The 11,392-nt window shown below is 51.1% G+C and overlaps 2 protein-coding genes and 2 pseudogenes across 2 annotated transcripts; 2 read left to right on the top strand and 2 right to left on the bottom strand.

The window, feature by feature from the left end:
* Positions 1 to 88: 88 nt before the first annotated feature.
* On the bottom strand, positions 89 to 2,621 carry LOC141813549 (cation/H(+) antiporter 15-like). The gene is made up of 2 exons (XM_074701511.1): positions 2,397 to 2,621; positions 89 to 2,329 (listed from the first exon to the last, which is right to left on the bottom strand). Exons 1-2 carry the CDS (start codon positions 2,619 to 2,621, stop codon positions 89 to 91), a joined length of 2,466 nt encoding a protein of 821 aa, XP_074557612.1.
* A 787-nt stretch (positions 2,622 to 3,408) lies between these two features.
* On the top strand, positions 3,409 to 5,050 carry LOC141813129 (S-adenosylmethionine synthase-like). Its single transcript, XM_074701037.1, has 2 exons — positions 3,409 to 3,480; positions 3,675 to 5,050. Exon 2 carries the CDS (start codon positions 3,685 to 3,687, stop codon positions 4,855 to 4,857), a length of 1,173 nt encoding a protein of 390 aa, XP_074557138.1. The 5' UTR covers positions 3,409 to 3,480; positions 3,675 to 3,684; the 3' UTR covers positions 4,858 to 5,050.
* Positions 5,051 to 8,147: 3,097 nt separating this feature from the next.
* LOC141813547 (phospho-2-dehydro-3-deoxyheptonate aldolase 1, chloroplastic-like) lies at positions 8,148 to 9,144 on the bottom strand (annotated as a pseudogene).
* A 43-nt stretch (positions 9,145 to 9,187) lies between these two features.
* Positions 9,188 to 10,391, top strand: LOC141813546 (phospho-2-dehydro-3-deoxyheptonate aldolase 1, chloroplastic-like; annotated as a pseudogene).
* The last annotated feature ends 1,001 nt before the right edge of the window (positions 10,392 to 11,392 follow it).

The raw sequence follows: 11,392 nt of genomic DNA, 5'->3' as shown, positions 1-11,392 counted from the left end.
ATTATAATACCTAAACTACACGGTGATATTTCAAAATGAAGTTAAAGTGTAGGGGTTAAATAAACTTTTGCCATCGGAGTGGGTGCTCTCAAACTTCCAACTTCATGGTCGCCACCTTCTCCTGCTTCACTCGTTGCACCACCAGCACCGACGGGCTACCTCCGAAATCACTGGACGCCAGCATGTCCCCGACCGCCCCCAACTGCGGGAACTCACACCACTCCGTCAGCCCTACCACCAACGCCGACGACGAGGATCCCTTCCCCACCACGTACAGCTCATGCCGACCCTGCATCCCTCTTATCACCGCCACTGTCTCCTCCGAGTTCCTCACCACCTTCTCCTTGTACCCCACCGCCGACGACGCCTCATGCTTCCGCCTAAACTCCTTCAGGCACGCCTCGTCCGCATCCGCCGCTCCGTAACTGACCTCGTTGCCGTTGGTCTCCTGGTCCACGGTCAGCAACTTCTCTGACCCGTGGAAATTTTCATGATGCCGAGTCGCCGTCGGTGTCGTTGTTGAGATGAATGGGCAAGTATCGGGGACGAACCGGAAAACAGAGAGGCTGATGGATGGGTGGTTGGCCATCCGCGACGCCAGCGCCAAGGCCTCCCTGTCGTCCGCGCCTCCGAAGAAGAGCACGGCGACGCGGTAGCTAGCGGCGTTCTGGCCTTCGCCGGCCCTGCGGCCGGGACCGCTGAAGCCGCGGTCGACGAAGATGGCCACGGAACAGGGCGCGTTGTCGAGGACGCTGTCGTTGAGGGCGCGAACGGCGGGGTTGGTCACCTGCATGCCGCCGTCCACGGTGGGCTGCTTGTGGAAAGGTAAAATGATGAAGGAGATGCAGTTGTCCTCGGCGACGCCGCACACGTCCTCGTGCATGGTGTCGTAGGTGGAGACGGCGGTGAGGGGTTGGATGGTGACCCCTGGTGTGCGCTGCGCGTACGAGTCCAGCGCCTGGATTATTCCCTGAGACCGGTCATCGAAGGAGGGTTTGTAGAATCGCTTCTGGTCGCCGTCGGCGCCGGCGGCATCGTGGACAACGAGCATAGCCGAGGCGCGGCCGGTGAGCTCGACAAGGTGGAGGGAGAAGACGAAGACAGGGGAGCGTTTGCTTGGGTGGGCGGCGTCGAGGAGGCCCAGCATGGACGGCACGTTGCGGGCGTTGTGGATGCAGAGCAAGACGCGGAGCTCTTCGCTAGCGTCCGGCCACTGGATCGTCCGCCGCTCGTACGAAACTTGTCTTCTGTTGGTAGTCACCAGTAGCTTTAGCAACGGCGTCACCATCGCCGTCACCATTACCGACATTACCACCAAGATGGAGTACGCCTGCTCGCTCAAGACCTCCGAGTCCCTTCCAATTTTGAGGATGACCATTTCAATGACCCCTTTGGTGGTCATCAGTAAGCCCATGGCAAACCCGTCGGCGAGCGGCATCTCGTACAAATGGCCGACGACCATGCAGGCCACCACCTTAGCGGCGGCGGCCAGCAGCACCACCGTGGCCAGCGCAACCGCTGACCAGGGATGGTTCACCGACCGGAGATCGGAGCGCAGACCACAGAGGGCGTAGAAGAGCGGAACGAGGAGGCCCTCCACTAAGTCGCCCACCCGCTCCACCAGCTCCACCCCCGTCGGGCGGTAAGGGATGATGAGCCCGTAGATGAAGGCGCCCAATATGGCGTTGATACCTAGGGCATCCCCCATGAGCGCCCAAGACATTGCTCCGACGAGAACGATGCATACCGTCATCTCCTCTGCTTTCTCCTCGTCCCTCTGCGCGAACCAGAGGACCGCCGGCTTCGCCAGTTTGAAGCTACAGAGGAAGAAGGTCATCCCAGAGAGCAGCCCCCAGACGGCGGCCGACAGCTTGCCGCTGGAGATGGAGAAGGCGACGGAGACGAGGATCCAGGCGGAGCTGTCAACGAAGACGGCGGCGGAGAGGCTCGCGAGGCCGACGGCGGTTTTGATGAGCTTGAGCTCGGTAAGCGTGCGGGCGAGGACGGAGAAAGAGGTGATGGAGAGGGTGGCGCCGAGGAAGGTGAGGAAGGACACTCGGTTGGCCTCGATTTCGAGGTGCGCATGGACGAGGATGCCGGAGAAGGCTCCGACGGCGAAAGGGAAGGCCATGCTCGCGGCGGCGAAGGCACCATACTTCTGCGACCGCTTCAGCTTCGTTGGATCGATCTCGAGGCCGGTGATGAAGACAAAGTAGATGATGCCGAGGTAGGCGACGACCTCCAAGATGGGCAAACTCCGGTATGGGAAGACGGTCCGGAGATAGCCTGGAATTTGTCCGAGCCCCGTCGGACCGAGAACCAACCCACTCTGTTCACATCAAAATCGAACCTTTAGCAGAGAAATTTTCCAAAAATCGCATCTCGGATTAGCGTACCACGATTTCGGAGACGTGGCGAGGCTGGTGGAGGGGGAGGAGGATGAGACCGACGAGACGGCTGGTCACGGCGATGACGAGGAGTTGGAGGAGGAAAAGGGGGAGGGTGTGGTTGAGGGGGTTGGGGTCGCCGTCCATGGTGCCAACGGAGATGCTGATGCTGGTGGAGTAGCAGACGATGGGCGTGGAGTTAACGCTCCTCCAGTGGTAGTCCATATTGCTCATCTTGATAGGTACGGCGAACGGACGACGCGTTTGCGGTGGCGACCGACGACGAGCGGATGTTGCAGAGGAGATTGAGAAGAGGATAGCGCGAAGGAAGAAGATGATGAGGTGGAGGCCTTGGAATAAAAGGGCTGCTATTTCGAGACTTGTTTTGGTTCTAAACGCACTCCACTTTTAGTAATTTTTTTTTAATTTTCCTTTTAAATAATGATTCCTCACTAGTTTATTTTTTTTAAAATTAGCCTTATATAAAGTGTAACCATACTTTTTCAATTTCAATTTTATATTTTATTTAGTTTGCTGTTATTTTTTTGGAAAAATAATTTTATTTTAAAAGAGATAAATAATAGTTATAAAATCGTATCGATTTTTATGCATTTATGAGAGTTGAGCGCATGTCTGAATAAAATACTATATTTTAAAAAATTAAATATATTTTTAAAAATTATTATTATTATTATTATGGGGGCGGTGAAGGTGGTAGGGTACATGCCTGTTCTGTGTTCTGAACCTTACAATGGATCCCTGCCTTTGCGGTGGGCCCCAAGAAATCGGGCGTAGGTTAGGCAAGCCAGCAGGTAACAGATGGTGACTGGCAGTGATGACGCGTCGGCGTCGCCATCGGCACCTGCCTCGGACGCCCGTCTACTGTCGGATCAGAGGAGTCCTAATTGGGCGGCCAGGATCAAATCTCGGATCGGCGACAAAGGTTGGTGGGCGTTCCCGTCGGCACCTCCGCACCTATAAATCGGCGTCGGGATCGGCGACTGAGAAAGCGCGACGGGAAGCAGCGCGGAGAGAAGAAGGCAGCGGAGATTCGGCTTCAGACATCTCCTCTCGCGTCGTGTACTTCCTTCAGGTGAGTCGTCTTGCTTCCGATCGATCTGCGTCCTCGCGGCGAACTTTTTTGAGTTTGATTTGGTTGGAAGTGGTGGGGTTTTGTGCGTTTTCCAAATGAATGATTCGATCTGACCTATTTGGGGATTGATGTGATCTTGAATTCTTGCTTCTTGATGAAAAGTACTCTGATGGTTCTTTTCTTTGATGATTCAGCGAGTCTAAGATGGCGGATACCTTCCTTTTCACCTCTGAGTCCGTCAACGAAGGGCACCCGGACAAGCTGTGCGACCAGATCTCGGATGCTGTCCTCGACGCTTGTCTGGAGCAGGACCCAGACAGCAAGGTTGCTTGCGAAACCTGCACCAAGACCAATATGGTCATGGTCTTCGGCGAGATCACCACCAAGGCCGATGTTGACTATGAGAAAATCGTCCGTGCTACCTGCCGTTCCATCGGATTCACTTCCGATGATGTCGGCCTCGACGCGGACCGTTGCAACGTGCTTATGTACATCGAGCGGCAGTCCCCTGACATCGCTCAGGGGGTTCACGGCCACTTCACCAAGCGCCCGGAGGAGATCGGCGCCGGTGACCAGGGCCACATGTTTGGCTATGCGACCGATGAGACCCCTGAGCTGATGCCCCTCAGCCATGTGCTTGCTACGAAGCTGGGTGCTCGCCTCACCGAGGTCCGCAAGAATGGAACTTGCGCTTGGTTGAGGCCGGATGGTAAGACTCAAGTGACTGTGGAGTACCGCAATGACAACGGCGCCATGGTTCCTGTCCGTGTCCACACCGTCCTCATCTCCACCCAACACGACGAGACGGTGACCAATGATGAGATTGCGGCTGACCTCAAGGAGCACGTCATCAAGGCCATCGTTCCCGAGCAATACCTCGACGAGAAGACCATCTTCCACCTTAACCCTTCTGGACGTTTCGTCATCGGAGGTCCTCATGGCGACGCTGGGCTCACCGGTCGCAAAATCATCATCGATACCTATGGCGGCTGGGGAGCACACGGTGGTGGTGCCTTCTCCGGGAAGGATCCTACCAAGGTTGATCGCAGTGGAGCTTACATTGCCAGGCAGGCGGCCAAGAGCATTGTGGCCAATGGGCTCGCCCGCCGTTGCATCGTGCAGGTCTCATACGCCATCGGCGTGCCGGAACCCCTCTCTGTTTTCGTCGATACCTACAGAACAGGGAAGATCCCTGATAAGGAGATACTGACAATTGTGAAGGAGAATTTCGACTTCAGGCCGGGCATGATCACCATTAACCTTGACTTAAAGAGAGGCGGCCACAGATTCCTGAAGACGGCAGCTTATGGACATTTTGGCAGGGATGACCCAGACTTCACCTGGGAGGTAGTCAAGCCCCTCAAGTGGGAGAAATAATCTGCCTAAATTGGATCCTGTATCCGAACTATGATATGTCTTTCGAGTATGTTGCGTGGGTTTGTCCCTTAATCATTTTAGTTTTGCTTACTACAAGTTTGTACTAGAACAATAATTTGAAGTTTGAAACAAACTTAGTAGCTGTAATTGTTGGATGGAAGAAAAGTCATCGTTTATAGGTTGTTCTGTCTTACGTTGAGGAACTCATGTTTACCTGTCTAATTCCTGCCAAAACTTGAGTTAATAAGTAAAATGATATTTTTAAAATATATTATGTTTATCATTTACTATTTATTTATCTTTATATTTATTATCACTTCCATTTGATTTGATGTATATATAATTTATATATAAAAATTATTATCATTAAAAAATAATAAAATTATTTAACTATTAAGGTGAGCAAAATCTTATTTGTGTGTCCAATGAAAATCTTAAAATTATGAACTTCGATTCCAACAACAACATGTAACACAAAAATATACAATATTAAAAATTAAAATACAATTTAAAATCTAAATAATATGTAAACTTAAACAAAAATTAAAACAATGGATTCTTGTGACGGACTAATTTGTGGTTAGGCCAAGGCCTAGCTCGCAGTAAGGCCAAGGCCGAGCTCGTAGTCGAACCTGTTTGAGGCCAACTATGCTCATGGAGATCTGCCGCCTTGCTTCAAGCCCCGAGCTAAGTGATGTGGTAAGTCTTGCTCGGCCTGACGTGGCGGGGCTGGTCAATAGATCACCCAGCCTGGCCGGCTCTGGGGTCCACGGTCAAGGTGGTCTTGCCCGGTCAGGCGCGGTCCCAAGGGTCAATAGATCAACTGACGTGGCAGGTCCCCCGGGCCCCTGGTCTCGACCGCAACACTCTCAGACAAAAGGATCTGGGAGGTACGATAAACCATCCCCCAAGAGCTCACTTAGCCTGTTTAACCTGGCCCAGCAAGCGTTCCATTGCCCGGCCACCTCTATGCGAGGTGTGGTTCGCCCGGCTGTTGTCATCTATGACATTTCCCGGGTATCAGTCATACTGCTGGATCACCTCCCGGGAGACACCTTGTTAGACCCCCGTCCTATATCCCGGACATCACTCCATATCACACAGGCCGCCCGGCTAACAATAAGGATGATCATTCCCGCACATCTCCCGCCTCCTAGGCTGGTTCCCCGGGATATGCATCGGGTAACTTGCTCACTGCATCCATACTGCTTATTTGCCCGGCCATCCCTCCGCGGCGCATGGCTTGCCCGGCTAATACTAAGCATGATCAGTCCCGAGCTCAACTTACCTCCTGAATGCATTTCCCGTGTTTTACACCATTTAACCGACCTAAGCTGGGCCTGCTTGCTCATCATAGTACGGCTTGGTACGTTGCCCGGTCACTCTCTCACGGCGTATAGCCTGCCCGGGCAACACGCACCGCAATTGGCCCCCTGTGAACCTGATCATTACTGGTCCCGAATACTTCTCCACTTCGACGATAATCCTGGCTCGAGTCCGGTTAACACTACAGACAAAGAAGCGTGTGGACTGATATGCAGGGGAAAGGTTATACTCATGTCTCCACGATCCTCTTCTCCGTGGCTGCCATCTTCCTATTTTTTGCTAAGCGACAGGAGTAAGGTACATAGCCACGCTGGAAGACGGTTACAGGCATGCTGCCTCTGTCCCCTTGATGCCATCCCTCTGGCGCAGATGTCAGGCATAATCAGACACTGTCCCCCGGGATACCACCAACGCCTGCTTCGTTGGCAGATGGAAGGTTCTCTTCACAGGTATATCAGTCCTCTCGCAGGTATGAAGGAATCATGGAATCTCTAGCATACTCACTATTGTCTCCTTTCTTCCTTTTCACTACTATTTTCCCCCGTCGGAAACCTAACTTGAGCGTCGGAGTGGCCTGCCGGGACTTCCCGGCGCCAGCTAATCCGTTCGTTCTTCAGTGATCTTGCAGGTCCTCTTCTTCGTTGGGCCCACGCAGGTTGAGGTGGCATATTATTGACCAGTGGGTTGACTGTCGTCGGTTTTTGGCCGGAACATTTTGGTGCCGTCTGTGGGGAGGCCAAGTCGCTGGCTCGAAATTAGGAATCCAACCCGGTCATAAGGCGGAACCATTAGTGAGGGGCTAAGGGGGTCTGACCATCAGAGATCGGATTGCTAGCGCGGAGTAACAGACAAACAAACGGGAGAGAGAGATATAAAACAAGAAGATTAGGATTAGATGAAAGATGACCTCAAACAGATGACGGTCCAAGATTCTTAGAGCTCTTCCCGTTGGTAGTGAACTAGGTAGTATGCTTCGCCGACTGTTCACTGAAACCTCTTGTTCCTTGCAAAAGAATATTCACAAAATGAGTGGCAAAATAAATAGGAGAGATATGTAAAATAGTAAAATTAGGACTAAATGTAATGAACGCTCTAGCAGATGGCGTTCCAAAGCTTTTTGAGCTCATGGCGCGGTAGTCCATCATGTGGTATGATCTGTTGACGAGTTGTCGCAGACAAGATGTAGTGAGAGCACGAAAGTGCTTGGAACAGTTCTATTGGTCCCTTTCTCCGATGGAATCACGGTTGTCGGAAGTTCTTTTAGTGTTAACCATCACGATGTTCAGCTCAGTTTTCCCACAGACGGCGCCAAAATGTTCCGGCCAAAAATCGGGATGGTCAAGCCACCAGTCAACGAACGATCCGACGGGTGCGGCTTCCTAGTGGAGTTAGAGGGACGGAGTGATGAGGACCTGAAATGCACTTAAACAGGGGGTGAGAGGGGTGCCGGGAAGTCCCGGCGGGCCACTCCGACGCTCAAGTCAGTATTCCGTAGAAGGAAAAATGAAAATGTAAAAGAAAGAGAAGAGTTTAGAAGGTCGAACCAGCCCTCCAAGAAGGAGAAGAGGAAGAGCTTCCTTTCTGAAGAAGAGATCAGAGATTGGAATGCATAGCTCCTCAAGAAGAAGAAGTGCCCCCTCTTCGAAGAAGAGGAAGAAGAAGAAGATCATGCCGAGGAAGAAGCCCCCCCACTTTTCTCTTTGCTAGAGCTCTTCCTTATGTAGGCACACAAGGAGACCAAATCTGACATCTCTCCTTTCTTCTTGCTTCCTTTTGGCATTATGTGCAGGGAAAAGAGCATCTTCTATGACAACTTTATAAAGGCTGTCTTGGAACATATGTGGTTTGTTGAATCCACAAAAGATAAATGTTGACCAGTCCATTTGACTAGCCTTGCCAAATCAGCCTCATTCTTGACTCCCCCTTGACCCTTGACTTTTACCTTAGAGAAAGAGCCACGTCATTTATGCACCGACATCAATCACGTAGAAACTTACTGTGATTTCATCGAATGAACAAGTCTTCGCACCACGTGGAGCTTTCATTGTGTTACCCTGCATCGGATCACTCACCCAGGTAACTATTAGTTCGGCGTGCTTTACAGCTCTGATCAGATGGGGAAACTTGACACGCATGTTCGCAGCTCCCATACTTGTGACGATGGTTAGCTTTCCAGGCTTGTTGTGAGGGTTCAAAATCTCACAAAGTTTTATAAGCTCAGATGGATCCATTTTATCACTCACCTTTATGCCCAGAGGATTGGCCAGCCCGCGGAGGAATTCCACATGTGCCCCATCTAATTGACAAGTCCTTTCTCCGACCCAAAGCATGTGAGCCGAACAATCATAGTATTGACCGGATGTCGAGTCCTGTCTTGTTAATGCTTGCTCATATGGTAGGTGAAGGCACTCATGGGATATCCAGAACTTAGTCATGGTCATGATTTGGATCGTCAACTGGCAGTCCGGCAGCAACCATAAATTTAATGGCATCGTCAACTCTCTTAGCAAGCTCCATGTATCTGTCTCCTTGTTCACTGTCTTGAACAAAGTCAAGATTCCACTGAGTAACTCCGTGGATTGAAGCATAACCACCACGAGCAAATGCTCTTAGAAGATTTAATGTCCCTGCTGATCCGGGACCAGCCATACGGCCAACCTTGATGATAGGCATCCTGGCGCGGAACGCTAAAATCACCGCCATCTGCATCAGAACGTTGAAAGTATCCCTTATGTGGATGGCCTTGAACATCATGGAACTCTCGGCACAGTCACCTCCCTGAAGCAAAAACGCTTTTCCAACGGCAGCGTCCGCGAGTTTATCCTCCAGTTTTCTCGCTTCCTCGGTGAACACCAGCGGAGGGTATATCGCCAGGCTTTCAAGCACCGACTCCAGCTCTTCCTGATTCGGGTAGGTCGGAATATGGAGCGCCGGCTTGGATCTCCAGCTATCCATCGCCCAACTCGAATTCGTATCCCCTTACTCGCCTCGCCTCGCTCCAGCGATGACAGCGCTCGCCTACGCGTTCTCCTTCCTCCCCACAGCGGGCGCCGCCGCTGCTTCCGTCAAGAAACGCCGATCCTCGATAGTGTATGCTTCCTCGAGTTGGGCGATGGATAGCTGGAGATCCAAGCCGGCGCTCCATATTCCGACCTACCCGAATCAGGAAGAGCTGGAGTCGGTGCTTGAAAGCCTGGCGATATACCCTCCGCTGGTGTTCACCGAGGAAGCGAGAAAACTGGAGGATAAACTCGCGGACGCTGCCGTTGGAAAAGCGTTTTTGCTTCAGGGAGGTGACTGTGCCGAGAGTTCCATGATGTTCAAGGCCATCCACATAAGGGATACTTTCAACGTTCTGATGCAGATGGCGGTGATTTTAGCGTTCCGCGCCAGGATGCCTATCATCAAGGTTGGCCGTATGGCTGGTCTGGTTCGGATCTGAACCATTTCAAACGAAAGACGACATCAAACTCAGTGATAGTTTTAAAGATGAAGCTCGAGCACTTGATCCCAAAAAGTTGCTCCAAGATTATAGTCAATCAGCAGGGACACTAAATCTTCTAAGAGCATTTGCTCGTGGTGGTTATGCTTCAATCCACGGAGTTACTCAGTGGAATCTTGACTTTGTTCAAGACAGTGAACAAGGAAACAGATACATGGAGCTTGCTAAGAGAGTTGACGATGCCATTAAATTTATGGTTGCTGCCGGACTGCCAGTTGACGATCCAATCATGACCATGACTAAGTTCTGGATATCCCATGAGTGCCTTCACCTACCATATGAGCAAGCATTAACAAGACAGGACTCGACATCCGGTCAATACTATGATTGTTCAGCTCACATGCTTTGGGTCGGAGAAAGGACTTGTCAATTAGATGGGGCACATGTGGAATTCCTCCGCGGGCTGGCCAATCCTCTGGGCATAAAGGTGAGTGATAAAATGGATCCATCTGAGCTTATAAAACTTTGTGAGATTTTGAACCCTCACAACAAGCCTGGAAAGCTAACCATCGTCACAAGTATGGGAGCTGCGAACATGCGTGTCAAGTTTCCCCATCTGATCAGAGCTGTAAAGCACGCCGAACTAATAGTTACCTGGGTGAGTGATCCGATGCAGGGTAACACAATGAAAGCTCCACGTGGTGCGAAGACTTGTTCATTCGATGAAATCACAGTAAGTTTCTACGTGATTGATGCCGGTGCATAAATGACGTGGCTCTTTCTCTAAGGTAAAAGTCAAGGGTCAAGGGGGAGTCAAGAATGAGGCTGATTTGGCAAGGCTAGTCAAATGGACTGGTCAACATTTGTCTTTTGTGGATTCAACAAACCACATATGTTCCAAGACAGCCTTTATAAAGTTGTCATAGAAGATGCTCTTTTCCCTGCACATAATGCCAAAAGGAAGCAAGAAGAAAGGAGAGATGTCAGATTTGGTCTCCTTGTGTGCCTACATAAGGAAGAGCTCTAGCAAAGAGAAAAGTGGGGGGGCTTCTTCCTCGGCATGATCTTCTTCTTCTTCCTCTTCTTCGAAGAGGGGGCACTTCTTCTTCTTGAGGAGCTATGCATTCCAATCTCTGATCTCTTCTTCAGAAAGGAAGCTCTTCCTCTTCTCCTTCTTGGAGGGCTGGTTCGACCTTCTAAACTCTTCTCTTTCTTTTACATTTTCATTTTTCCTTCTACGGAATACTGACTTGAGCGTCGGAGTGGCCCGCCGGGACTTCCCGGCACCCCTCTCACTCCCTGTTTAAGTGCATTTCAGGTTCTCATCACTCCGTCCCTCTAACTCCACTAGGAAGCCGCACCCGTCGGATCGTTCGTTGACTGGTGGCTTGACCATCCCGGTTTTTGGCCGGAACACTAAGCTCATGCACAAGGTTGAGCTCAAGCCTCCGATCATGACCAACTAAGCCCTTAGATAGAGCTAAACTCGGGCCATAGATCGTAGTTGACCAAACTGCCAACTAGCAGGGTTGAGGTATCATAGCCGGCCAAGCTGCCGACTACTAGCAAGGCTAAGGTGGGGTGTCAACTTGCGACTGTCGAGTTTGCCCCAACTGGATCTCGACTTCTAGGTGACCAAGCTATCAATCATGACCATCTCAGCTTGCAACTGACCACCGTGGTCCCAGATTGCGACCGCAAGCCTGCTAAGCTGCCTTGGCCAAAGCTGATTTTTACAGTCGGCCAAGCTATCGGTTGACAAGCTTG

The sequence above is a fragment of the Curcuma longa genome, chromosome 20, assembly GCF_044706935.1.
Source record: "Curcuma longa cultivar G26 ecotype Majalengka, Jawa Barat chromosome 20, ITB_CL_G26_1.1, whole genome shotgun sequence".
In the NCBI taxonomy this organism is placed as follows: Eukaryota; Viridiplantae; Streptophyta; class Magnoliopsida; order Zingiberales; family Zingiberaceae; genus Curcuma; species Curcuma longa.
This window is presented reverse-complemented; position numbering and strand designations above follow the sequence as displayed.